At 44.0% G+C, this 24,377-nt stretch overlaps 1 protein-coding gene across 1 annotated transcript; it reads left to right on the top strand.

The window, feature by feature from the left end:
• Positions 1-6,481: 6,481 nt before the first annotated feature.
• On the top strand, positions 6,482-23,905 carry wnt8b (wingless-type MMTV integration site family, member 8b). Its single transcript, XM_070865409.1, has 7 exons — positions 6,482-6,525; positions 9,510-9,530; positions 12,590-12,623; positions 14,278-14,416; positions 15,859-15,984; positions 16,086-16,228; positions 23,342-23,905. Exons 1-7 carry the CDS (start codon positions 6,497-6,499, stop codon positions 23,903-23,905), a joined length of 1,056 nt encoding a protein of 351 aa, XP_070721510.1. The 5' UTR covers positions 6,482-6,496.
• The last annotated feature ends 472 nt before the right edge of the window (positions 23,906-24,377 follow it).

The raw sequence follows: 24,377 nt of genomic DNA on the forward strand, positions 1-24,377 counted from the left end.
CTTTTATAGATATGCAAAGAGAAAAAGATAAGTGAAAACAAACGTAGGTCCCTTGCAGTCAGATTCAGGCAAATTTATAATGGGGAACAAAGAAATGGCGGACCAGTTAAACAAGTACTTTGGTTCTGTCTTCACGAAGGAAGACACAAATAACCTTCCGGAAATGCTAGGGGACCGAGGGTCTAGTGAGAAGGAGGAACTGAAGGAAATCCTTATTAGGCGGGAAATGGTGTTAGAGAAATTGATGGGATTGAAGGCCGATAAATCCCTGGGGCCTGATAGTCTGCATCCCAGAGTACTTAAGGAAGTATCCATAGAAATAGTGGATGCATTGGTGATCATTTTCCAACAGTCTATCGACTCTGGATTGGTTCCTACGGATTGGAGGGTGGATAATGTAACACCACTTTTTAAGAAAGGAGGGAGAGAGAAAATGGGTAATTATAGACCAGTTAGCCTGACATCAGTAGTGGGGAAAATGTTGGAATCAATTATTAAAGATGAAATAGCAGCACATTTGGAAAGCAGTGACGGGATCTGCCCAAGTGAGCATGGATTTATGAAAGGGAAATCCTGCTTGACAAATCTTCTAGAATTTTTTGAGGATGTAACTGGTAGAGTGGACAAGGGAGAACCAGTGGATGTGGTGTATTTGGACTTTCAAAAGGCTTTTGACAAGGTCCCACACAAGAGATTGGTGTGCAAAATTAAAACACATGGTATTGGGGGTAATGTACTGACGTAGATAGAGAACTGGTTGGCAGTCAGGAAGCAGAGAGTCGGGGTAAACGGGTCCTTTTCAGAATGGCAGGCAGTGACTAGTGGGGTACCGCAGGGCTCAGTGCTGGGACCCCAGCTATTTACAATATACATTAATGATTTGGATGAGGGAATTGAGTGTAATATCTCCAAGTTTGCAGATGACACTAAGCTGGGTGGCAGTGTGAGCTGCGAGGAGGACGCTAAAAGGCTGCAGGGTGACTTGGACAGGTTAGGTGAGTGGGAAAACGCGTGGCAGATGCAGTATAATGTGGATAAATGTGAGGTTATCCACTTTGGTGGCAAAATCACGAAGGCAGAATATTTTCTGAATGGCGGCAGATTAGGAAAAGGGGAGGTGCAGCGAGACCTGGGTGTCATGGTACATCAGTCATTGAAAGTTGGCAAGCAGGTTCAGCAGGCAGTGAAGAAGGCAAATGGTATGTTGGCCTTTATAGCTAGGGGATTTGAGTATAGGAGCAGGGAGATCTTACTGCAGTTGTACAGGGCCTTGGTGAGGCCTCAGCTGGAATATTGTGTTCAGTTTTGGTCTCCTAATCTGAGGAAGGACATTCTTGCTATTGAGGGAGTGAAGCGAAGGTTCACCAGACTGATTCCCGGGATGGCAGGACTGACATATGAGGAGAGACTGGATCGACTGGGCCTGTATTCACTGGAGTTTAGAAGGATGAGAGTGGATCTCATAGAAACATATAAAATTCTGATGGGACTGGACAGGTTAGTTGCAGGAAGAATGTTCCCGATGTTGGGGAAGTCCAGAACCAGGGGACATAGTCGAAGGATAAGGGGTAAGCCATTTAGGACTGAGATGAGGAGAAACTTCTTCACTCAGAGAGTTGTTAGCCTGTGGAATTCCCTGCCGCAGAGAGTTGTTGATGCCAGTTCATTGGATGTATTCAAGAGGGAGTTAGATTTGGCCCTTATGGCTAAAGGAATCAAGGGGTATGGAGAGAAAGCAGGAAAGGGGTACTGAGGTGAATGATCAGCCATGATCTTATTGAATGGTGGTGCAGGCTTGAAGGGCCGAATGGCCTACTCCTGCACCTATTTTCTACATTTCTATGTTTCTATGTAAGTCAGGAATGTGATGGAATACTCTCCACTTGCCTGGATGGATGCAGCTCCAACAATACTCAAAACGCTTGACACCATCCAGGAGAAAGCAGCCTGCTTGATAGGCACCCCATCCACCAACTTAAACATTCACTCCCTTCATCACCAGCGCACCGTGGCTGCAGTGTGTACCAGCTACAAGATGCACTACAGAAACACGGCAAGTCTTCTTCAGCAGCACCTCCCAAACTTGCGACCTCTACCGCCTAGAAGGACAAGGGCAGCAGGTGCATGGGAGCACCATCACCTGAAAGTTCCCCTCCAATCTCACACCATTCTGACTTTGAAATATATTGCCATTCCTTCACCGTTACTGGGTCAATATTCTGGAGCTCCCTCCATAACAGCACTGTGAGAGTACCTTCACCACATGGTATGCAGCAGTTGAAGAAGGCGCCTCAGCATCACCTTCTCGAGGGCAATTACAGCTGGGCAATAAATGCTGGGCTTGTCAGCGATGCCCACATCCCGGAACAAATAAAACAAAATTACAAAGTGTGTCCCAATTACAGTGTACTTTCCCGTTACAACGTGCATTACCATCAAAGCATCATTTGACCGAGTGTCGCATCAAGTAGCGCTAGTAAAACCGAATTCAATGGGAATCAGGGAGAAAACTCTCCACTCGCTGGAGTCATACCTGGCAAAAACGAAGGTGGTTGTGGTGGTTGGAGGTCAATCATCACATCCCCAGGATATTGCTGCAGGAGTTCTTCAGGGCAGTGTCCTAGGCCCAACCATCTTCAGCTGCTTCATCAATGACTGCCTCCATCATAAGATCAGAAGTGGGGATGTTCGCTGATGATTGCACAGTGTTCAGTGCCATTTGCAACTCCTCAGATAATGAAGCAGTCCATGCCCACATGCAGCAAGACCTGGACGACATTCAGGTTTGGGCTGATAAGTGGCAAGTACTATTCGCACCACACAAGTGCCAGGCATTGACTATCTCCAACAAGACAAAGTCTAACCACGGTCCCATGACATTTAATGGCATTACCATCATGAATCCCCCACCATCAATATCCTGGGGGTCACCATTGACCAGAAATTTAACTAGCCCAGCCACAGAAATACTGTGGCAACACGAGGCTGGTATTCTGTGGCAAGTATCTTACCTCCTGACTCCCCAAAGCCTTTCCACCATCTACAAGGCATAAGTCAGGAGTGTGATGGAATACTCTCCACTTGCCTGGATGACTGCATCTCCAACAACACTCAAAAAGCTCGACACCATCCAGGACAAAGCAGCCTGCTTTGAGGGATGGTCAATAAATGCTGGCCTTGCCAGTGACACCCACATCTCATAAATTAATACATTTTTTAAAATTACTATTGACTGCAACACCATTGATAACATCAGTCCTAATGTTAATGCTGCTGTTATTACTGAATGTATCTCCATTAATGTCCGGCTGTTAATGACCTGCATAAGGAGCAAATTACATCTCCCAAAGAATGCAATTAACTTGGCTGAAGTAAGCCCATCTGTCTGTAATTGTAATAATGTCCACTGGAAAAGACCAAGGGCTAACATGCAAAGAATAAACTGTTGATGGAGCACCCTCATTAGTTGTGCACCACCAAAACAATGTATACAACCTTACAATGTATGCTGTATCTATTGCAATATGCACCCCACAACAATGTGCATCCCCATCAAGGCAGCATTTGACCGAGTGCAGCATTAAGAAGCGCTAGTAAAACCGAATTCAATGGGAATCAGGGGAAGACTCTCCACTCGCTGGAGTCATTCCTGGCAAAAAGGAAGGTGGCTGTGGTTGTTGGAGGTCAATCATTACAGCCCCAGGACATTGCTGCAGGAGTTCCTCAGGGCAATGCCCTCAGCACAACTATCTTCAGCTGCTTCATCAATCACCTTGCTTCCATCATAAGGTCAGAAGTGAGGATATTCAATGATGACTGCATGAGAACTCTATCATCTGCAAGTTACCCTCCAATTTACACATCATCCTGACTTGGAAATATATCGCCGTTTCTTTATTGTCGCTGGGTCAATATCTTGGAACTCCCTCCGTAACAGCACTTGGGAGTACCTTCACCACACGGACTGCAGCGGTTCAAGAAGACGGCTCACAACCATCTTCTAGAGGGCAATTAGGGATGGGAAATAAATGCTGGCCTTGCCAATGATGCCCGCATCCCGAAAGGAATTTTTAAAAATTATAATGTGCGTCCCAATTACAATGTGTGTCCCATTACAATGCGTGTCACAATTACATAGGAAGTAGGAGCAGAAGTAGGTGCTCCGCCATTCAATAAGATCATGGCTGATCTGATCTTGGGCTCAGCTCCACTTCCCTGCCCACTACCCATAACCCTTCATGCCCATATCTTTCAAAAATCTGTCTATCTCCACTGTAAATATTTTCAATGACCCAGCCTCCACAGCTCTCTGAGGCAGGGAATTCCAGAGAGAAGAAATTTCTCCTCATCTCAGTTCTAAATGGGAGACGCCTTATTCTTAAACTATGCCCCCTAGTTCTAGATTACCCCACGAGTGAAAACATCCTCTCTGCATCTACCTTGTCGAGTCCCCTCAGTATCTTACATGTTTCAATAAAATGGCCTCTCATTCTTCCAAATGCCAATGAGTATAGGCCAAATCTACTCAACCTTTTTTCATTAGTCAACCCCTTCATCTCAGGAATCAACCTAGTGAACCTTCTCTGAACTGCCTCCAATGCAAGTATATCCCTCCTTAAATGAGGAGACCAAAACTGTATGCAATTCTCTAGGTGTGGTCTCACCAATATCCTGTACAGTTACAGCAGTACTTCCCTGCTTTTATACTCTATCCCCCTTGCAATAAAGGCCAACATTCCATTTGCTTTCTTGATTACTTGTTGTACCTGCATACTAACTTTTTGTGTTTCATGCACAAGGACCCCCAAGTCCCTTTGTACTGCAGCATTTTGTAAGCTCTCTCCATTTAAATAATTTTGCTTTTTTATTTTTCCTGCTAAAGTGCATAACCTCACATTTTCCCACATTACATTCCATCTGCCAAATGTTTTCCCACTCACTTAGCCTGTCTATATCCCTTTGCAGATTCTTTATATCCTCCTCACAACTTGCTTTCCCACCCATCTTTGTATCATCAGCAAACTTAGCTACATTACACGTGGTCCCTTCATCCAAGTCATAAATATAGATTGTAAATAGTTGAGGCACCAGCACTGATCCCTGTGGTACCCCACTAGTTACCATTTGCCAACCGGAAAATGACCCATTTATCCCGACTCTCTGTTTTCTGTTAGTTAACCAGTCCACTCTCCATGCTAATATATTACTTCCAACTCCATGAGCTTTTATCTTATGCAGTAACCTTTTGTGTGGTATCATATCGAATGCCTTCTGGAAATCCAAATACACCACATCCACTGGTTCCTCTTTATTCACCCTGTTCGTTACATCCTCAAAGAACTCCAGTAAATTTGTCAAACATGACTTCCCCTTCATAAATCCATGCTGACTCTGCTTGACTGTATTATGCTTTTCAAAATGCCCTGCTACTGCTTCCTTAATAATGGACTCCAGCATTTTCCCAACGACAATTGTTAGGCTAACGGGTCTATAGTTTACTGCTTTTTGTCTGCCTCCTTTTTTAAATAGGGACATTACATTTGCGGTTTTCCAATCCGCTGGGACCTCTCCAGAATCCAGGGAATTTTGATAGATTATAACCAATGCATCCATTAGCTCTGCAGCCATTTCTTTTAAGACCCTGGGATGCAAGCCATCAGGTCCAGGGGACTTGTCCACCTTTAGTCCCATTATTTTACCGAGTAATTTTTCTTTAGTGATAGTGATTGTTTTAAATTTCTCCCTCCCTCTAGCCCCTTGATTATCCATTATTGGGATGTTTTTAGTGTCTTCTACCGTTAAGACCCCAATTAAAAATATTTGTTCAAAGTCTCTGCCATTTCCCTGTTCCCCATTATTAATTCCCCAGTCTCATTCCCTAAGGGACCAACATTTACTTTAGCTACTCTCTTCCTTTTTATGTACCTGTAGAAGCTCTTACTAGCTGTTTTTATATTCTGTGCTAGTTTGCTTTCATAATCTATCTTCCCTCTATTATTTTTTTAGTCATCCTTTGCTGGTTTTTAAAAATGTCCCAATCTTCTGTCCTCCCACTAATCTTGGCCACTTTGTATGCCATTGTTTTCAGTTTGATACCATCCTTTACTTCCTTAGTTAGCCACGGATGGTATTCCCTTCTCTTAAAGTCTTTCCTTCTCATTGGAATATATTTTTGTTGAAAGTTATGAAATATCTCCTTAAATGTTTGCCACTGCTTATCAACCGTCTTACACTTTAACTATTTTCCTAGTTCACTTTAGCCAACTCTGCCTTCAAACCTTTGTAATCGCCTTTATTTAAGATCAGGACAACTTTCTCACTCTGTAACTGAATTTGAAATGCAACCATGCTATGATCACTCTTTCTTAGAGGATCCTTTACTATGAGATCATTTATTAATCCTGTCTCATTACACAGTACCGGATCCAAGATAGCCTGCTCCCTGGTTGGTTCCGCAACATACTGTGCATCCCATTACATTGTGCGTCCCATTGCAATGTACATCCCCATTACAACGTGCGTCCTGTTACAATGTGCATCGCATCACATTGTGTGTCACAATTACAATTTGTGTCCCATTACAATGTGTGTCGCATTATAATGTGCATCCCCATTACAATGTGCATCCCATTACAATGCGTGTCACAATTACAATGTGCATCCCATTACAATGTGTGTCAGAATTACAATATGTGTTCCCCAATTACAATGTGTCCCCCGTTACAATGTATAATGGAGAAAGATTGCAAAGTGCTGCAGTACAGCGGGACCTGAGAGTACTTGTGCATGAAACACAAAAGGATAATATGCAGATACCACAAGTGATCAGGAAGGCCAATGGTATCTTGGCCTTTATTGCAAAGGGGATGGAGTATAAAAGCAGGGAAGTCTTGCTACAGCTATATAAGGTATCGGTGAGGCCACACCTGGAATACTGCGTGCAGTTTTGGTTTCTATATTTATAAAAGGATATATTTGCTTTGGAGGCAGTTCAGAGAAAGTTCACTAGGTTGATTCTGGGGATGAGGAGGTTGACTTATGAGGAAAGGTTGAGTAGGTTGGGCCTCTACTCATTGGAATTCAGAAGAATGAAAGGTGAACTTAGCATAATCGAGTAAACGTATAAGATTATGAGGGGGATTGACAAGGTGGATGCAGAGAGGATGTTTCCACTGATGGGGGAGACAAGAACTAGAGGGCATGATCTTAGAATAAGAGGCCGCCCATTTAAAACGGAGATGAGGAGAAATTTCTTCTCTCAGAGGGTTGTAAATCTATGGAATTCGCTGCCTCAGAAAGCTGTGGAAGCTGGGACATTGAATAAATTTAAGACAGAAATAGACAGTTTCTTAAACGATAAGGGATTATGGGGAGCAGGCGGGGAAGTGGAGCTGAGTCCATGATCAGATCAGCCATGATCGTATTAAATGGCGGAGCAGGCTCGAGGGGCCGTGTGGCCTACTCCTGCTCCTATTTCTTATGTTCTTATGTGTCTCAATTACACTTACCTCCTGGATCCAGCGTCCCTGCCAAATGCACACTCCACAATCGAACACCACCGCCCCCCCCCCCCCCCCCCCGCCACCCTCTTCCCCCAGGCCAACGATTCCAAGCTTGAGGCCTCACCCTGCCTCCATGCTGCGCTCCTGGTCCCCTGCCAGCAGTCCTTGTGTTACATTAGCTGGCGGGTTTCGCAAGGTCTGGAAAACCCGACCAGCTAAAGTTAAATTCAAAATGGAGGTTAAAGCAGAGGCTTCCAGCCTCATTATAATATTTAAACGGAAAACCCGCCTCCTGGGAGCAGGGTGGCTGCCCACCCCACAGCCCACCTTCATTAAAACCGCACGTGGGTTGGTGGCAGGTTCTGGACACGATTCAGACTTTTAATACTTTAACTTTGCAACCGACCGAACTTACCTGCTTTTTGGGTTTAACTTACCCCCCAATGTGCGTCCCCATTACAATGTGAGGCTCCATTACAGTGTGTGTTACAAATACAATGTGTGCCCCCATTACAATGTGCATCCCCATTACAATGTGTATCACAAATACAATGTGCATCCCCTATACAATGCTCATCCTCAATACTATATATTTCCCCATTACAATGTGAGTCCCAATTACAATGTGAATATAAATAGAGTAAACACACACTGAATATTTACAGAGTGAACACACACTGTGAATATATAGAGTGAAAACACACACTGAACGTATACAGAGTAAATACACACACTGTATATTTACAGAGTGAACACACACACTGTGAATATATAGAGTGAAAACACACACTGAATATATATAGAGTAAATACACACACTGCATATATAAAGTGAATTCATATACTGTGAATATTACAGAGTGAAAACACACACTATATATACAGAGTAAATACACATACTGTGAATATATACAAGTAAATACATATATAATAAATAAGGCCTGGAAAATAGACAATCAATTGAAACACAGAGTAAATATACGCACAGTATTTCAGAGTGAATACATAGACAGTATAGATACAAATAGTAAATACAAGATACATGTAGAGCAAGTATACACTAAACATATATACCCAATAATTATGTGCACGGATTAAATATATACACAGCATATATACACAATTAATGCATATTAAATAGAATCAATACAACGCGTAATTTAATCTAAACACACGCAACCAAATAAATAATGTGCAGTCCGGTAATACGCACAATATGCACAATAAATAATATACAACAGAGTAAATACTACTCAGCAAATTATACATTAAGTACCACACGGGAAATGCACACTTCCAATAAATACATAGCAACGGAATAGACGTCACACAGGAACTCCATATACATACACAATAAACTCAGGTACAGCGAAGTAAATGCCACATAGTAAATAAACTCACACACTGCACACACATTTTATTTATTTCAGTTTTTGAGACACTAGGATATTTTCTATGATTGATTAATGATAGTCTGGGTACGTGTAAATTCGAGTCCCATTTTATACTCTTGATGATTTTTCGCTAACTCTGGCCAGTGGGGGAAATTCCCACAGTTTCTTCTGATATCGAACCGACATTACCTTTTACCTTCGATGGCCTTACCCTTCGACTATCTTCTGACATTCACACATTTTACCGCATCGTCCACCTACATCCGAAAAGCTTAATTTCCTCTTTCATTTGGGCAGACTCTTCGCCGTCTCTGTCACCCTCCTGTGCCAGTCCGGTGAGATCTCTCTCTATGTGTAAACCTCTCTCACCTCTGGCTTCCACTCTTTCTCCAGTCCTCATCTTCCTTGCCTTTCTCTATTTTGTCAGTAACTGTGGGCAATGTTCCTCTACGTTTTCTTGTTCCTTCTGAGTTCCAACCCCACCACCCAAAGGCCGTTCCTCCTCCCTCCTTGTCCACTGCCTTGAAGTCAAGGCTCGTTGCCCGGTCCCCTACTTTACTCATTCTTTCCGAGGAACTCCTTACCTCTCTCAGTCCTTTCTCTGGAAAGTTCAGGCAATTAAACCCCCATTCCTGGCACCACCGGATCTCTCCGCATACTCTCTTCGCCGTTGGTGATGTTATGTGCTGTGGGACTTGGACCTGCAACTTGGTTTCTGAATTTTAAAAATATAAATAGATATCTAAAAAAAAGAAAGACTTGCATTTATATAGCCCCTTTCATGACCACCGGAAGGTGTGTACACACACAATACCAACTTCCACAGATGTGCAGAAGGGTTCCTTTCAATGAAACACGATAGAAAACTTCACCTGACACGCTATCAGCAAATCTAAACAAGTAACAGCCAATGAAGTACTTTTGGAGTGTAGTCACTGTTGTAATGTGGGAACGCTACAGACAATAAATAAACAATAAATAAATCTACAGACAATAAATAAATAAATCTACAGACAATAAAGACACGCAGACTGCAATATACACAGACGGGTGTACGCGCCTGTAAACACACAAGCAGTGTGCACACACAATACCACACAGAAGGGTTCTTTTCATAAAATACGATAGGAAACTTCACCGGACACGCTATCAGCAAATCTAAACAAGTAAACGTTGCTCCCTTCAAACTTAATTGTTTTATCCCAACAATTCCCCTGTACCTGTTCGGGAATGTAAGTATTTTTCCTGATTCTGCGCGCTGTGTTTGTTTTTCCTAAATGTGGAAATGCTGTCTCCGACCTGCGCGGAGCGACACTTGTCCCAGTGAGTGGGGAACTGGCGCTGCTCTCTGTGTGCGAGGCCCCGATAGGTTTATTCAGAGGGAATTGCTTCCTGTAAATTATAAATGACCATTGAGCGGATTGTTCTGGTTCGGGTCTGACTGGCCCAAGAGATTGAGAGACATTCCCCGGGCCCCCTGTCAAGAACCGATAGCCCAACTTGGAAAAAAGTCACACAAACATCGCAACATTTCCAGTTTGACAATTATTTTTTTTTAAACACCGTGGCTTTAATTTGCCGCCAACTCATTCTTGTTTTGATTGCATTTCATACCCGCGAACTAAATCCATACCATCATCAGACAAACCCCGGGCTGCCAAAAGTCGCCGGTCTAATGTTAAACTGAGCTGCAATCGGATTCAAAGTCCGGTTAGCCCAGGTGTCCCCGGGAGAGCAGGAACGGCCCTAATCCCGCAGGATAGGTGGGCCCTGTAACCCTCAGCCAAAGGCACTCACACCCTGATTATATTCAACCCCCTCCACACCTCGTCCTCGATCAGAGATGGTCCTCCTGCTTTTCCACAGATATCCCCGCCGCCCCACCGGCTCTCTATGCCTCTGTGGATTATGTTCCCAATCCTGGTTACCCATTGGCAACTATGCAAAAGTTGTCTTGTAAATGTAGAGTCAGGTGCCGACTTTATATAAGGTTATGAAACTTTACAGGCAATGCTGTGCGGATCTCCGCCAGTCGCTCTCCTAACTTTTAAGATTAGGGCCCAAGCCCCCTCCAACTCCACATGGGAACAGGAGGAGGCCATTCAGCCCCTCGAACCTGTATTCCATCAGATCACGGCTGATCTGCACCATAACTGCATTCACCCGCATTTGCTCCATCTCGCTTGATGCCTTTAACCAACAAAAATCGACCTCAGTCGTAAAAGCTCCAATTGACCTAACCTTTCGGGGGAGAGAGTTGCAGATTCCCACCACCCTTTGTGTGAGAAGTGCTTCCTGGTTTCATTACCCCCCACCCCAACCCCACCGGGGTAAATAGTTGCCCCATATCTACCCGATCCAATTGTTTTATCATTTTCAACACAAAACTCTGCTCCTACACCCGAGCCCCATACACAGAGTTCCTTTGTGTCAAGCAGCAGTATAACTCTAATCAGAGGACTGCACATCCAACTGCACAGATACAGGTCTGAGATGGTGATTGCAGAATAGGTGCACCTATTGGCCCTGTGTTTATCTTTTCAGCTGTCTCTCCTTCTCGTTCTCCATGTCTATATCTTCTCTCTTGCTCTTTCCATCCTTACCATATATCTCCGTCTAATTCTCTCTTGTTGACGCCTTTCCATCTATCATTTCTGTTTGTGTTTCTCTCTCGTTCTCCCTGTCTCTCTATCTCTCTGTTCTCTTTAACTCTCAGACTCTGCTCTTTATCGTCTCTATTTCTCTCTCTCTCTCTCTTTTTCCCTCTTTCTCCAACTGCGCTGTTTGGAGTTTATTTATCTCTCTGTTTCTATCTCTCTGTCCCCCTCTTTCTCTAACTCTTTCCCACTGCTCTATCTGTAATCTCTCTTTCTCTCTACTCCCCTCTTTAACTCTCAGTCTCTCTGCTCTGTCTGCGGTCTCTCCTTTCTCTCTCTCTGATCCTTTCTCTCTCCCTCAAGCCGTTCTGTTCTGTCTGTAGTTAAGAGCCTGTAGTTTGTGTTTGATCAATTGAAAGTCCCCTTCCCACTTGAGTCCTGATTGGCTGAGTCGGAGAGAGAGAAGGAAAATCCGTAATTAAGTAGCGAATCTGATCCTGGGATGAGGGGAGCTCCATTTCACATCAGTCTTTCACACATGGTAACTTTACACAACAGAACCTGTCTCCAGACTGCCCTGTCCTGCCGAGGACTTCGCCTTCGCTTTCTCCCTCCTTTCTTGGCTTCACCTCTGAGTATTGTGGCTGCTATTCCCAAGGACGATGGTTCCACAAGGCACGCTCCTCTCACTCTTACTCTGGACCATCTACCTAAAGCTTTGCCAAGCCTGGTAAGTGACACCTTTGGGGACAGGGAGACTCTCTGTGTTTCTCCGTCTATATTCCGCACACTTGGTCTCTTCCCCCGCTCTGCGTTGCTGCTACTTACAAAGCAGTTATTCTTCAAATAGAGATTGTGAGATTTTAGTGCCTTTTGCTCAATTCTCGGTCCCCGTCACATGATGGGCCAATCTCAAAGGTTGTCAGCTTAAGTTTTCAGACAAACTTTAATGAGTGGGGAGGGGAGGGAGGAATCGCATCAGAGGCCGTTTGAAGGACTTAAGACAAGAAAGAAACCCCCCCAAAAATCCCAAATATTTTCGGAGGGCAAAGTTGGGAGCTTTCTCCAAGTTAATCGTTTGGCTCTTGTTTTTCCAGGTCAGTGAATAATTTTCTTATGACCGGTCCTAAGGTAAGAGCGTTTCTTTTTGATCTTCTTCAAATTAATAAATTATCATTTGGAAAAAAAATGTTTTTTTTTAAAAGAGTAAAAGATAAACGATAAAGATTCAGACGCCGTTTGAAGGAGGGAGAGACTTCTCCAGGCGGTGCTTGTGGTTCTAAGGCTATAATCATGTCGAGATTTTAGTAAAGTGTCGCTTCCCACATTCTGGACACTGTCTCACTGATCTACATCTGGGCCCTGCAAACTGATTTCAATTTCATTTGAGAAAGGCAATGGAGAGAAAGACGGATTATTTTGAACAATTTTTGCGAATTATTTTGTTCAATAAATCCCAGTGGGGTGAAACTGATGGGAGTCTGAGAGTGGCGGGTGTAACACGCATTGAAATAAATGTTTCACCGGGTGAAACTGGCCAGATATCACCCTGTCCTCCTTACAGATCACCGGTGGGGGTTTGGGTGCATATTGCAGACACCTTCCCACATCTTCTGCTCTCTCCAATTTCGTTCCATTGGGTCTGGAATGATTTAAAGAGGCCGTTCAATCTCACGGGCCGCGCCACCCCGAATTTGACAGCCTATAACTGGAGCGTTTTATCGAATTCATAATCTTCCGTGTCTCCATTGGCGAGATTTATAGACAGATTCTTTTTATGGGACTCGACATTTGTTCTGCATAATTAATGCAGGGATTTCTATATTTAAGCTGCAAAGGTGCCAGTTCCCTTTCTCAGCCCCGAGTATTAAATACATCCCTGATGGGTGTATATTTTTGTGGAAAGTATCAAGAGCCTTTTCCCACTTGCAGTATATGACCCTTTTGCTAATCATTTTCCTGATGAAATCGAGCCCCCGGACCTCCTCATGTGAGAATTCCAACTGCCCGAATGAAGAGAGTGGAGATGGGCGGTTGGGATTCGGGTACCTGTAAGGAATCCGCTCCTTTCCCTGAGGTTTGTCCTGTGATCCTCAGAAACAGGGAGCTGCTACCAATTACTGCTTAAATAAGAGGAAGCGATCAATCCAACGGTTTAAACTCGATTTGCATTCATGGCCAGAAATCTGGTTCGAGATTTTAATCCAAGTAAATGACGGTCAGTTTTAGGTAGTTAGGGTGGGTCTGGGGTCTGGAACCTGGGTCTGGTCTCCTGTTTTAGGTAGATGGGGAGGGTCTGGTGTCTGGAACCTGGGTCTGATCTCCTGTTTTAGGAGATGGGGAGGGTCTGGTCTCCTGTTCTAGGTAGATGGGGAGGGTCTGGGGTCTGGGTCTGGGTCTGGTCTCCTATTTTAGGAGATGGGGTGGGTCTGGGGCCTGATACCCGAGTCTGATATCCTGTTCTAGGTAGATGGGTTGGGTCCGAGGTCTGGAACCTGGGTCTGGTCTCCTGTTTAAGGAGGTGGGTTTGGTCCGAGGTCTGGAACCTGGCTCTGATATCCTGTTTTCGGTAGATGGGGTGGGTCTGAGGCCTGATACCTGGGTCTGATATCCTGTTTAAGGAGATGGGTTGGGTCCGAGGACTGGAACCTGGCTCTGATATCCTGTTTTCGGTAGATGGTTGGGTCCGAGGTCTGGAACCTGGCTCTGGTCTCCTGTTTAAGGAGGTGGGTTGGGCCCGGGGTCTGGTACCTGGCTCTGACGTGCTGTGTTTGTTTGTTTGCAGGCCTATCTGATTTACTCCAGCAGTGTCGCAGCAGGTGCTCAGAGTGGCATTGAGGAATGCAAACACCAATTCGCCTGGGACCGCTGGAACTGCCCCGAGAGAGCGCTACAGCTCTCCACACACAGCGGCCTGAGGAGCGGTAAAACGCGTTCGGGTTAAATCCAGGACTGGAATGTAATCCGGGACAGTGACCTTCTCCAACCCCGCACTGTCAGCCCAACCAAGCCTCTCACAATACAGGCTCACCATTGCACAAGTACTCCCAGCTACCCCCACCCCACTGCTTGCTGAGGGGAACTGATCTCTGACACCAATCACACTCCAAAATCCTGCATGTTCTCATTGCACGGCCGCATTAGTGTGCAAGTGTCAGACTCAATCCCACAGCCTGGGTTCAGGTCCCTTCAGCTACACGGAACTGCCGCCCAACTTTTTCTCAAACCACTGCGGATGCTGGAAATCTGAAATATAAATAGAAAATGCTGGAAATACTCAGCGGGTCAGGCAGCCTCTGCGGAGAGAGAAACAGAGTTAACGTTTCAGCTCGATGACCTTTCCTCCCAATATTGGCGTTTTGGAGTATTTCCAATATCTTGCTTTTATTTCCAACATTTTCTCTCTCCTTTTCCCCTCTCCCTTCTTCACGTACCTCTCCCTCTGTCTGTGTTCTATTCTCCCTCTCCGTTGAATAATTCTGTGTGTATCTATTGCTCCACTCTCGCTTTATCCCAATCTCTGTCCATACATCTACCTCGATCAGTATTTTCTGCTTATATCTATCTCTTTCTCTCTATGTATTCTTCGATCTGTATTTTTCTGCTTGTTTTGTATCTCTCTCTGTCCTTGCATGCCTGCCCTGTAGGAATGAGGACGCCATTCAGCCCCTCGAATCTGTTCCGCCATCTAATGTGATCATGGCTGATCTGTATCTAAACTCCATCCACCCGCCTTTGCTCCCTGTCCCTACATATTCCTGTATATCTTTCTGTCTCTGCTTCTGTCTGTATCTGCCTGTTTCTCTTTCACTCTCACTGCTTCTGTCTGTATCTGCCTGTCTCTCTCACACTCTATCATTGCTTGTCTGTATCTGTCTGTTTCTCTCTCACACTCTCTCACTGCTTCTGTCTGTATCTGCCTGTCTCTCTCACACTCTATCACTGCTTCTGTCTGTATATGTCTGTTTCTCTCTCACACTCTATCACGGCTTCTTTCAGGATTTGTCTGTTTGTATCTCTCTGTACCGTGCCAATAGCCTCACTAAGACCCAGACCCGCAGGGCACCACTTCCTCTTGCTCCCCTCTGATCTTTGTCCCTCTGTTGGAATTTCCTTCATTTTCACCTCCCCGTTCTCCCTCAATATTCACCTGCTCATTCTCACTCCGATCCCTCCTCCTCAATATCCATGTCTTTCTTACTTTCGGCTCTCCCATGAAATCCTACCTGTAGATCACGCGTCCCTGTCACATCTGATCCCAGTAAAAGAACAGGGCCGCACCGCGACAGTTATTTGGCCGGCGTTGTGGGCATTGCTGAAGTGGAGTGGAACAAGGGAGGTAACAATAATTCATTTGCATCAACAGCAAACCGAGAGGCTGCCTTTGTCCATGCCATTAGCTCGGCGGGGGTGATGTACACATTAACCAGAAACTGCAGCCTGGGAGATTTTGATAACTGTGGCTGTGACGATTCGCGGAATGGACAATTGGGTAAGTGTTGGGCCATTGATATCATCTGTGTGTTGGATGAGAGCTGTTCGTGCAGCAGCGATGGCAGCAATAACCGTCTGGCTGGTGCTTGCTTGGTGCAGGAGGACAGGGCTGGCTGTGGGGCGGATGCAGCGATAACGTTGGCTTTGGGGAGACCATCTCCAAGCAGTTTGTTGACGCGCTGGAGACGGGACAGGATGCGAGAGCGGCCATGAACCTGCACAACAACGAGGCCGGTAGGAAGGTAAAGTTCTCACATCTTCACCACGATCTGCCCCTGTCAACCACATACTGCAGCACACATTTAGACAACCTTCAAATCAGAGCCAGGAGCGAAATCAGGAACCATTTCTTCCACGTAAAGGGTAGTGGAGATCTGCAAATCTCTCCCCCAAACGATGGAATCAGTTGGAGCTTTCAAGACTGAGATGGACAGAGTTTTGTTAGGGTATCAATGGATATGGAGCAAAGCTAGGTAAATGGAGTTGAGATACAGATCAGCCTTGCACAGTGTCACATAGAATTTACAACAGGCCATTCGAGCCAATAGGTCCACATGAGCCTCCTCCCACCCTCTGCAATGAGTACACTACAGGTGGCCTCCTCCTGCACTTCCAAACTATGTCATTAGCATTTTATCACATCCTGTGGCTGAGAAAGGCATTATAGAAATTCAAGTTCTTTCTTTCTAAATGAACCTGCCCTGAGCAGTCTGGATATCTACTACTTCATCCATATAAGGTAGAGTGATGTCACATACTGTACATGTATTTCTCTCTCTCTCTGTGAACATTTCTCATGCAGAGCAGTTTAGGTTGTTGCCCATTCTTTGAAACCATAGAGCCTTGCTTCAATGACATGTCTGTGATGAACAACAGATTGATTGGTTGACTGTAATACAGAGTATAGCCTGGATCCTGCCTCAGCTAAATGGAGATATTTTCACCGTGCATTCTCTGGCTGTTTATCTGGCTAGCTTTATGTAACTTTAGAACAGCACTGCCCAATATGACTGGTTAATTGAGATTGGACATCCCAACAATTATCCAAATTTATTGGTTAACCAAAGATGCGTGTATAACCTTTATCAGTTTACATGCAGCACAAGGTTGGATTTGATAGATCAGTAATCCAAATTATTCACTATATTGAAGAGGTATGCTTTCCAAACTGTTTACATGAACTGAGTCCTGCTTTCTTCGCACATATATTCTCTAAGGAGTGTTGCCCCATTCTCATGGTGAGTTATATGCAATATTAGGGCGAAGAAACAATATTGAAGAGCTTTGAAAGAAGTTTGAGAGAGATGTGCTCAGGGACAGTGAAGTGAGGCTTAACATGTTTAAAAAAGTGGTTTCTCCCCAAAATTGTAACCAATCATTAATATGTTTGTGTGCAATGGATAACACCGGGGAAAAAGTGCTCTCGATATGAAAATGGTTTGCTGATTACAATTTATGTGTCATGCCTGCCAATACTGTGAAACTTCTGTGTCACATTGATGACAAATTACAAATCAAAAATAAGAACTCAATAACATCTACTAATAAAAAAAAGTTGAACCAATCAAAGCACTCCCAATATTTGAGCCCCTATTTTAGGTTCTGCATTAATCTGAGTACTTATTAGTAATAATCAAGTTTGTAACATAATAAAGACATAAACGTTGATATGAACAATAGCTATTTTGCAGTTCTGTTCTAAACAGTAATAACTTCCAGAAGAACTGCACCATTATTCAAGTTTGGAGGGAAGTTCTGGATTAAAAATGCTGAATTTAAAATATTTTACCAAAATGTTCTGCTTAAATGCACTAAGTACTGTTCAAGACATACTTGGGATCAGGTGGGAAAGTGGAGTTGAGGGTGAAGATCAGCCATGATCTTATTGAATGGCGGAGCAGGTGCGAAGGGCGGTATGGACTACTACTGCTCCTAATTCTTATGTTCAACATTGAATCATAGAATGGATACAGTATAGAAGAAGGCCACTTGGCCCATCGAGCCCATGCCGACTCTCAGCTAGTCCCACTCCCCCGCCCTTTCCCCGTAGCCCTGCAATTTTTTTTCATTGAGATATTTATTTAACTCCCTTTTGAAAGATAAAATTGAGTCTTCCTCCATCACCGTTTCTGGCAGTGCATTCCAGATCTTAACCACTCGCTGCGTAAAAAAGTTTTTTCTTATGTTGCCTTTGGATCTTCTGCCAATCACCTTAAATCTGTGTCTTCTGGTTCTCATGCTTTCTGTCAATGGGAACAGTTTCTCTCTATCTACTCTGTCCAGACCCCTCATGATTTTGAACACCTCTATCAAATCTCCTCTCAATCTTCTCTGCTCCAGTATGTTTCTTATGTTTCTTTATTTGGTAAAGAAGGAAAGATGCATATACAAAAAAAAGTTATGCTAATGTTTTATATATTTCTTTGCCTTTAGTATTTAAAAAACCCTCAGTGGACAGACAATAAAGATAAAAAGCTACTTGCCCCTATTGCATGAAGATAATTATCTATCTAGCTGTGGTATGTAAGGGAACAAATGTATTTATCTATCTGCAGAGAGTAAAGAAAATATTACTTATTTGTTTCGTTGTTAACCAGGAACTATTCAAAATGCTAACTTCACTGTCTCTGCAAATAACTCATAAACGTCTTCCCAATTTCACTGTAATGTGTACTCCATCTGATCCCACACCTCATACATGAGAGAGAGAGGTAGCTCAACTCATACTAGGAGATTACATGCTATCCAAAGATCACATTTTGGATTGCAGTATTCTAAATTACTGCATCATATGAAAAAGTAAAACCATAATTAAATTACTAATAGTTTGTTACAATCTGCCTTCTTTTCACTTTAAGGGGTATATATTCCACCATTTAAACATAATTTAAAATAAGCATCAAGTCATCCCATGACTCCTTTCTGTCGATGAGCAGAGCTGCCAGCTGTGAACCCCCCGCCCGCTACCCAAGATGTAGTGACATGTTGGTGTTGCCTGGAGTCTGCTCACTCTGCAACAGTTTTCACATTTTTCCACAAATCCACCTCACATTGTAGTCCAGGATTTCACACATTGCTGAAGGAAGTCTCTCCATTGCGTGTCTAGCATTTTTAAGCCATTAAAGCAAACTGATTGGACTTCATAGATGCCACAAGAATAATTTACAATGGGACTTTTCTGTTATGGAAGAAAGATAAGAAATGTCTAAACACTCTCGCCGCAACCTTGCTGCAGTCCTAAGAACTGTGTCCAAACTAAAGTTGGTATCCACTTCGAACCCGAGGTACAGTTGGGCTGTGGTGACCAACTATTGACTCTCTTCTTTGTTGGGGTAACTAAGTAGGGTCTTTCTGTGGTCAAGTCAGCTTCACAATTATCTCCCTGGACTTGGAAGATGCCTGGAACTAGAAAGGGTGCAGAGGAGATTTACGAGGATGTTGCCAGGACTGGAAAACTTTTGCTATGAGGAAAGATTGGATAGGCTGGGGTTGTTTTTCTTGGAACAAAGGAGGCTGAGGGGAGATTTAATTGAGGTGTATAAAATTATGACGGGCCTAGATAGAGTTGATAGGAAGGACCTATTTCCCATTGCAGATGGATCAATAACCAGGGGGCATAGATTTAAAGTAGTTGGCAGAAGGATTCGAGGGAAGATGAGGAAACATTTCTTCACCCAGATTGGGTCTGGAACTCATTTCCTGAAAGGGTGGTAGAGGCAGAAACCCTCATCACATTTAAAAGGTACTTGGATGTGCACTTAAAGAGCCGTAACCTACAGAGCTACGGACCTTTTGATTGGAAGGTGGAAATAGGCTGGGTATCTCTTTTTCGACCGGCATTGGCATGATGGGCCGAATGGCTTCCTTCTGTGTCATAATTTTCTATGATTCTATGATTGGAGCAAAGTCAACCCTCTATAACAGACTCAGTGATACAGCACCCAGGGCTCTTTTTAAAGACCAGACAGCCTGCTCAGGACATCCCAAAGCGCTTTTTAGCCAATGAAGTACTTTTGAAGTGTAGTTACTATTGTAATGTAGGAAACTTGGCAGCCAACTTGCGCACAGCAAGATCCCACAAACAGCAATGTGGCAATGACCAGATAATCTGTTTTTGTTATGTTGGTTGAGGGATAAATGTTGATCAGAACGCCGGGGATAAGTCCCCTGCTCTTCTTCAAAATAGTGCCATAGGATCTTTTACGTCCATCTGAGAGGGCAGGCAAGGCCTCAGTTTAACGTCTCATCCTAACGATGGCACATCCAACAGTGCAGCACTCCCTCAGTGCTGCACTGGAGTGTGAGCCTAGATTTTTGGGCTCAAGTCTCTGTAGTTGGAGCCACAACCTTCTGACTCAGAGGCGAGAGTGCTACCAACTGAGCCACGGCTGACACTGCCATCATGGGGTGGATCTTTCACTGAGGACTTGGGATTATTCACAGTTGTCCCCAGATAACCATTGTTTTCTTTGTTAAGGCATTCTTAGCTCCACAAGCAATGGAAAGATTACCAGTACTTTGTAAACAGTGCTGTTTTAGTGACTTAACTTCCAATGGTGTCTCGTGTACACTTGAGCTCCCAAAGCCTTGGCTTTTGCTAACCTTTACCTAAGGTCTCTGGACTTGGATGACTAGACTGTGTCCATACAGAGAGAGAATGTGCACTTCATGTAGATCAAAGAGAAACTCTACCTGTGTGGATTTCTCAATAGTTTGGTTTGAAACTGAGGCATAGTGATGCAATTCTAAGCATATCAGATACTCTACAGACCAAAATAAAATCATTTTGGCCAGTCCTTGAATTAGGACTCTCATCATATTTCCACTTTAGATGAAAGTCTTTATGTGAAATGCTAAACTGTTCTTTCCCTTTTCAGGTGTTCACTCAGTTTTTTATTCAGATTTCCAACATTGAGAGTGCCTTTCTGTTTTTATCTCTGCTCTCGATTTTTGCCACGAAGGGCACCTCATCCCTTGTACCCACAAAGGGCAGGCCTTGTTGGTCAGAACAATGAACAGAAGCTGTCCTGGCAATAGTTATGTTTATAAAAGGTGGACTGTTTAAAAATAATGATTTCTCTCACAGTAAATTAAAAATGAAATGAAAATCTCATATCAGATGGATTAGCTTTCACTGAAACCTCTCCCTGTAAATGAGAATATTGTAACAGTATGTGCTCTGCTTTTCCCAAAACATAGGCATCTTGTGAGGATCTTTTGTCATGGAGTCTGCATGATAGAATCATACAGTACAGATGGAGGCCATTCGGCCCATCGTGCCTGTGCCGGCTCTATCCAATTAGTCCCCTGCACTATCCCCACAGTTTTTCAAAGTTTTCCTTTTCAAGTGTATATCCAATTCCCCTTTAGAAGTGACTATTGAATCTGCTTGCACCACCTTTTCATGCAGTGCATTCCAGATCATAACAACTCATTGCGTTAAAAGAAATCTTCTCATCTCTCCTCTGGGTCTTTTGCCAATTACCTTAAATCTGGTCCTCTGGTTACCGACCCTCTTGGCAGTGGAAACATTTCTCTTTATTTACTCTTATCAAAACCCTTCATAATTTTGAACAACTCAATTAAATCTCCTCTTAACCTCCTCTGCTCTAAGGAGAATAATCCCAGCTTCTCTAGTTTCTCCACGTAACTGAAGTCCCTCATCCTTGGTAGCATTCTAGTAAATGTCCTCTGCTCCCTCTCCAAGACTTTGACATCTGCCCTAAAGAGTGGTGCCCGGAATTGAACACAGAACTCCAGCTGGAACCTAACCAGTGTTTTATAATGCAGCTCCTGTTTCTTGCAATGTTTTAATATCATACAATGCCCACATCAAGTGCCAGTGTGTAGTGCCAGGGACTGGTAGAATGTTGAATCTCACACATGTTTCCTCAGAACAACCTCAACTGTGCAATGTTAGTGAGGCGACATACATGGAGGAAAGGAGAGAGAAATGAGAGAGCAAGATTAACCTCAAGTTTCTTTTGGACATCTCCTGATAGGCAGATATATTGCAATTAGGAGTTGGCTCGTCTTCTGCTGGTTCTCATTGTTAGCAAAGCTATGGGGTGAGAGGGGACTTAAGAGGAGAAACGTGAATGAGGAAGAATGAGACATTATCAAACCATATAAGATAGTGAGGGGCCTCGGCAAGGTGGATGCAGACAGATATTTCCACTCATAGAGGAAACTAAAACGAGGCGGCATAGTCTCAGAATAAGGGGCCGCCCATTTAAACCTGAGATGGGGAGGAATTTCTTCTCTCAGAGGGTTGTAAATCTGTGTAATTTTCTGCCCCAGAGAGCTGTGGAGGCTGGGTCATTGAATATATTTAAGACGGAGATAGACAGATTTTGGAGCGATAAGGGAATAAAGTGATATGGGGAGTGGGCAGGGAAGTGGAGCTGAGTCCATGATCAGATCAGCCATGATCTTATTGAATGACGGAGCAGGCTGGAGGGGCTAAATGGCCTACTCCTGTTCCTTTTTCTTATGTTCTTATGTTCTTATGTGTGAAAAAGACCAAGAGTCTCATTTGGGATCAGCAGCTTCATCCAGACTGGATATTTTGTAACAATATCATCCCATTTCAACTGTGCTTTGTGATCACTGAGCAAGAAAGTTGCTTGGCGTGGTCATGCAGACAGTGTTAAAGGCTGGACAACTGCATGGTTCCTGAATGTTACACTGTTTGTCTCTGCCTCAGTCACTTGGTCCCAGCCTCTCAGCTCCCTCAACCATTGGCAGCTTTGAGAAATCTATTATTTTCTTAAATCACAGATATATATATATAACCTTCGACAGTACTATCTTCCATGGCCGTGCCTCAGTTGGTAGCACTCTCATCTCTGTCAGAAGGTTGTGAGTTCAAGTCCCACTCCAGAGACATGAGCACAAAAATCTCGGCTGACACTCCAGTGCAGTGCTGAGGGAGCGCTGCATTGTCAGAGGTGCCGTCTTTCAGATGAGACGTTAAATCAGGGCCCCGTCTGCCCTCTCTGTGGATGAAAACGATCTCATGGCACTATTTTGAAGAAGAGCAGGTGAGTTCTCCCTAGTGCCCTGGCCAATATTTATCCCTCAATCAATATCACTAAAAACATCATCTCATTGCTGTTTGTGGGAGCTTGCTGTGTGCATATTGGCTGTCGCATTTGCTCCATTACAATCAGTGACTCCACTTCAAAAGTATTTCATTGGCTGTGAAGCCCTTTGGGATGTGCTGAGGTCGTGAAAGGCGCTATATAAATGCAAGTTATTTTCTTTCCGTGCTGCAAAAAGCAGTATGTGATTATATCAGCACTGTTTTTGTATTTATTGAATACATGGTAAATGTTAAAATCTTTATTCTTCAGGCAGTTAAAGGCACAATGAAGAGGACCTGTAAGTGCCATGGTGTATCCGGGAGCTGCACGACACAGACCTGCTGGCTTCAACTCCCTGAATTCCGAGAGGTGGGGAATTACCTGAAGGACAAGTATCACAAAGCCCTGAAGGTTGACCTCCTCAAAGGGGCCGGCAACAGCGCGGCCAGCCGCGGAGCCATCGCCGAAACCTTCAGCGCCATTTCCAAGAAGGAGCTGGTTCACCTGGAAGATTCTCCGGATTATTGCCTGGAAAACAAGACCCTGGGCCTGCAGGGGACGGAAGGGAGGGAGTGCGTGAAGAAGGGTAAACACCTGAGCAAGTGGGAGAAGCGGAGCTGCAAGAGGCTGTGTGGGGATTGCGGGCTGGCGGTGGGGGAGAGGCGAGCGCAGATGATGAGCAGTTGCAATTGCAAGTTCCACTGGTGCTGCGCGGTGAAGTGTGAACAGTGCCGCAAAACCATCACCAAATATTTCTGCGTGAAGAAGGACAAGAGATCCAGGAACGAGAGTTCCTCAAAGAGGAAAGAAGCACGGCTTGGCAGGAGGCACTAAGGCCATCCCTTGGAACTGATCAGCGACAATAAAATAGACGATTAAAAAGATAAAATGGCAACCCTTCTTGGTCTCAAACTGGCCAGCGTTAGCAAAGCGATAAGTAGATGTAAAAAGAAGCACTGTGCTCCCTTTAAGAAGATGGACACATTTCTTTCAGTCATATAGCATTGTTCCTTTTTTTTTGAAGTGTTGCAAAATATAACGCAGCTAAGAGAACAACGAACTGTAAGTACGACCGTGCAGTTACTGCTGATGTAATGGGTTACTGGGCTGCATCCCAACCTAGAGTATAACATACACCAACAATCTCTTTGAGACCAATTTTCTCCTGTTGGTTTGCCAAGGCTGGCATTTAGAACCTTCTCGTCACATTTTCATATTAATATGTCTGCCACCATCATTTTGTTAACTTTCCCCCCCTATTTTCCACTAAGTTGTCCCCCACTTTAGTTTATTTTTCTAAAACAAA

This window comes from Pristiophorus japonicus, chromosome 22 (genome assembly GCF_044704955.1).
Source record: "Pristiophorus japonicus isolate sPriJap1 chromosome 22, sPriJap1.hap1, whole genome shotgun sequence".
Lineage (NCBI taxonomy): Eukaryota > Metazoa > Chordata > Chondrichthyes > Pristiophoridae > Pristiophorus > Pristiophorus japonicus.

Coding starts and splice junctions, on each gene's coding strand:
- wnt8b (XM_070865409.1), top strand. CDS start 6,497: ATGTACATCCCCATTACAACGTGCGTCCT. Junction 9,531..12,589: donor CAATTAAACCCCCATTCCTG/GCACCACCGGAT, acceptor TTGTTTTTCCAG/GTCAGTGAATAATTTTCTTA. Junction 16,229..23,341: donor ACAACGAGGCCGGTAGGAAG/GTAAAGTTCTCA, acceptor TTTATTCTTCAG/GCAGTTAAAGGCACAATGAA.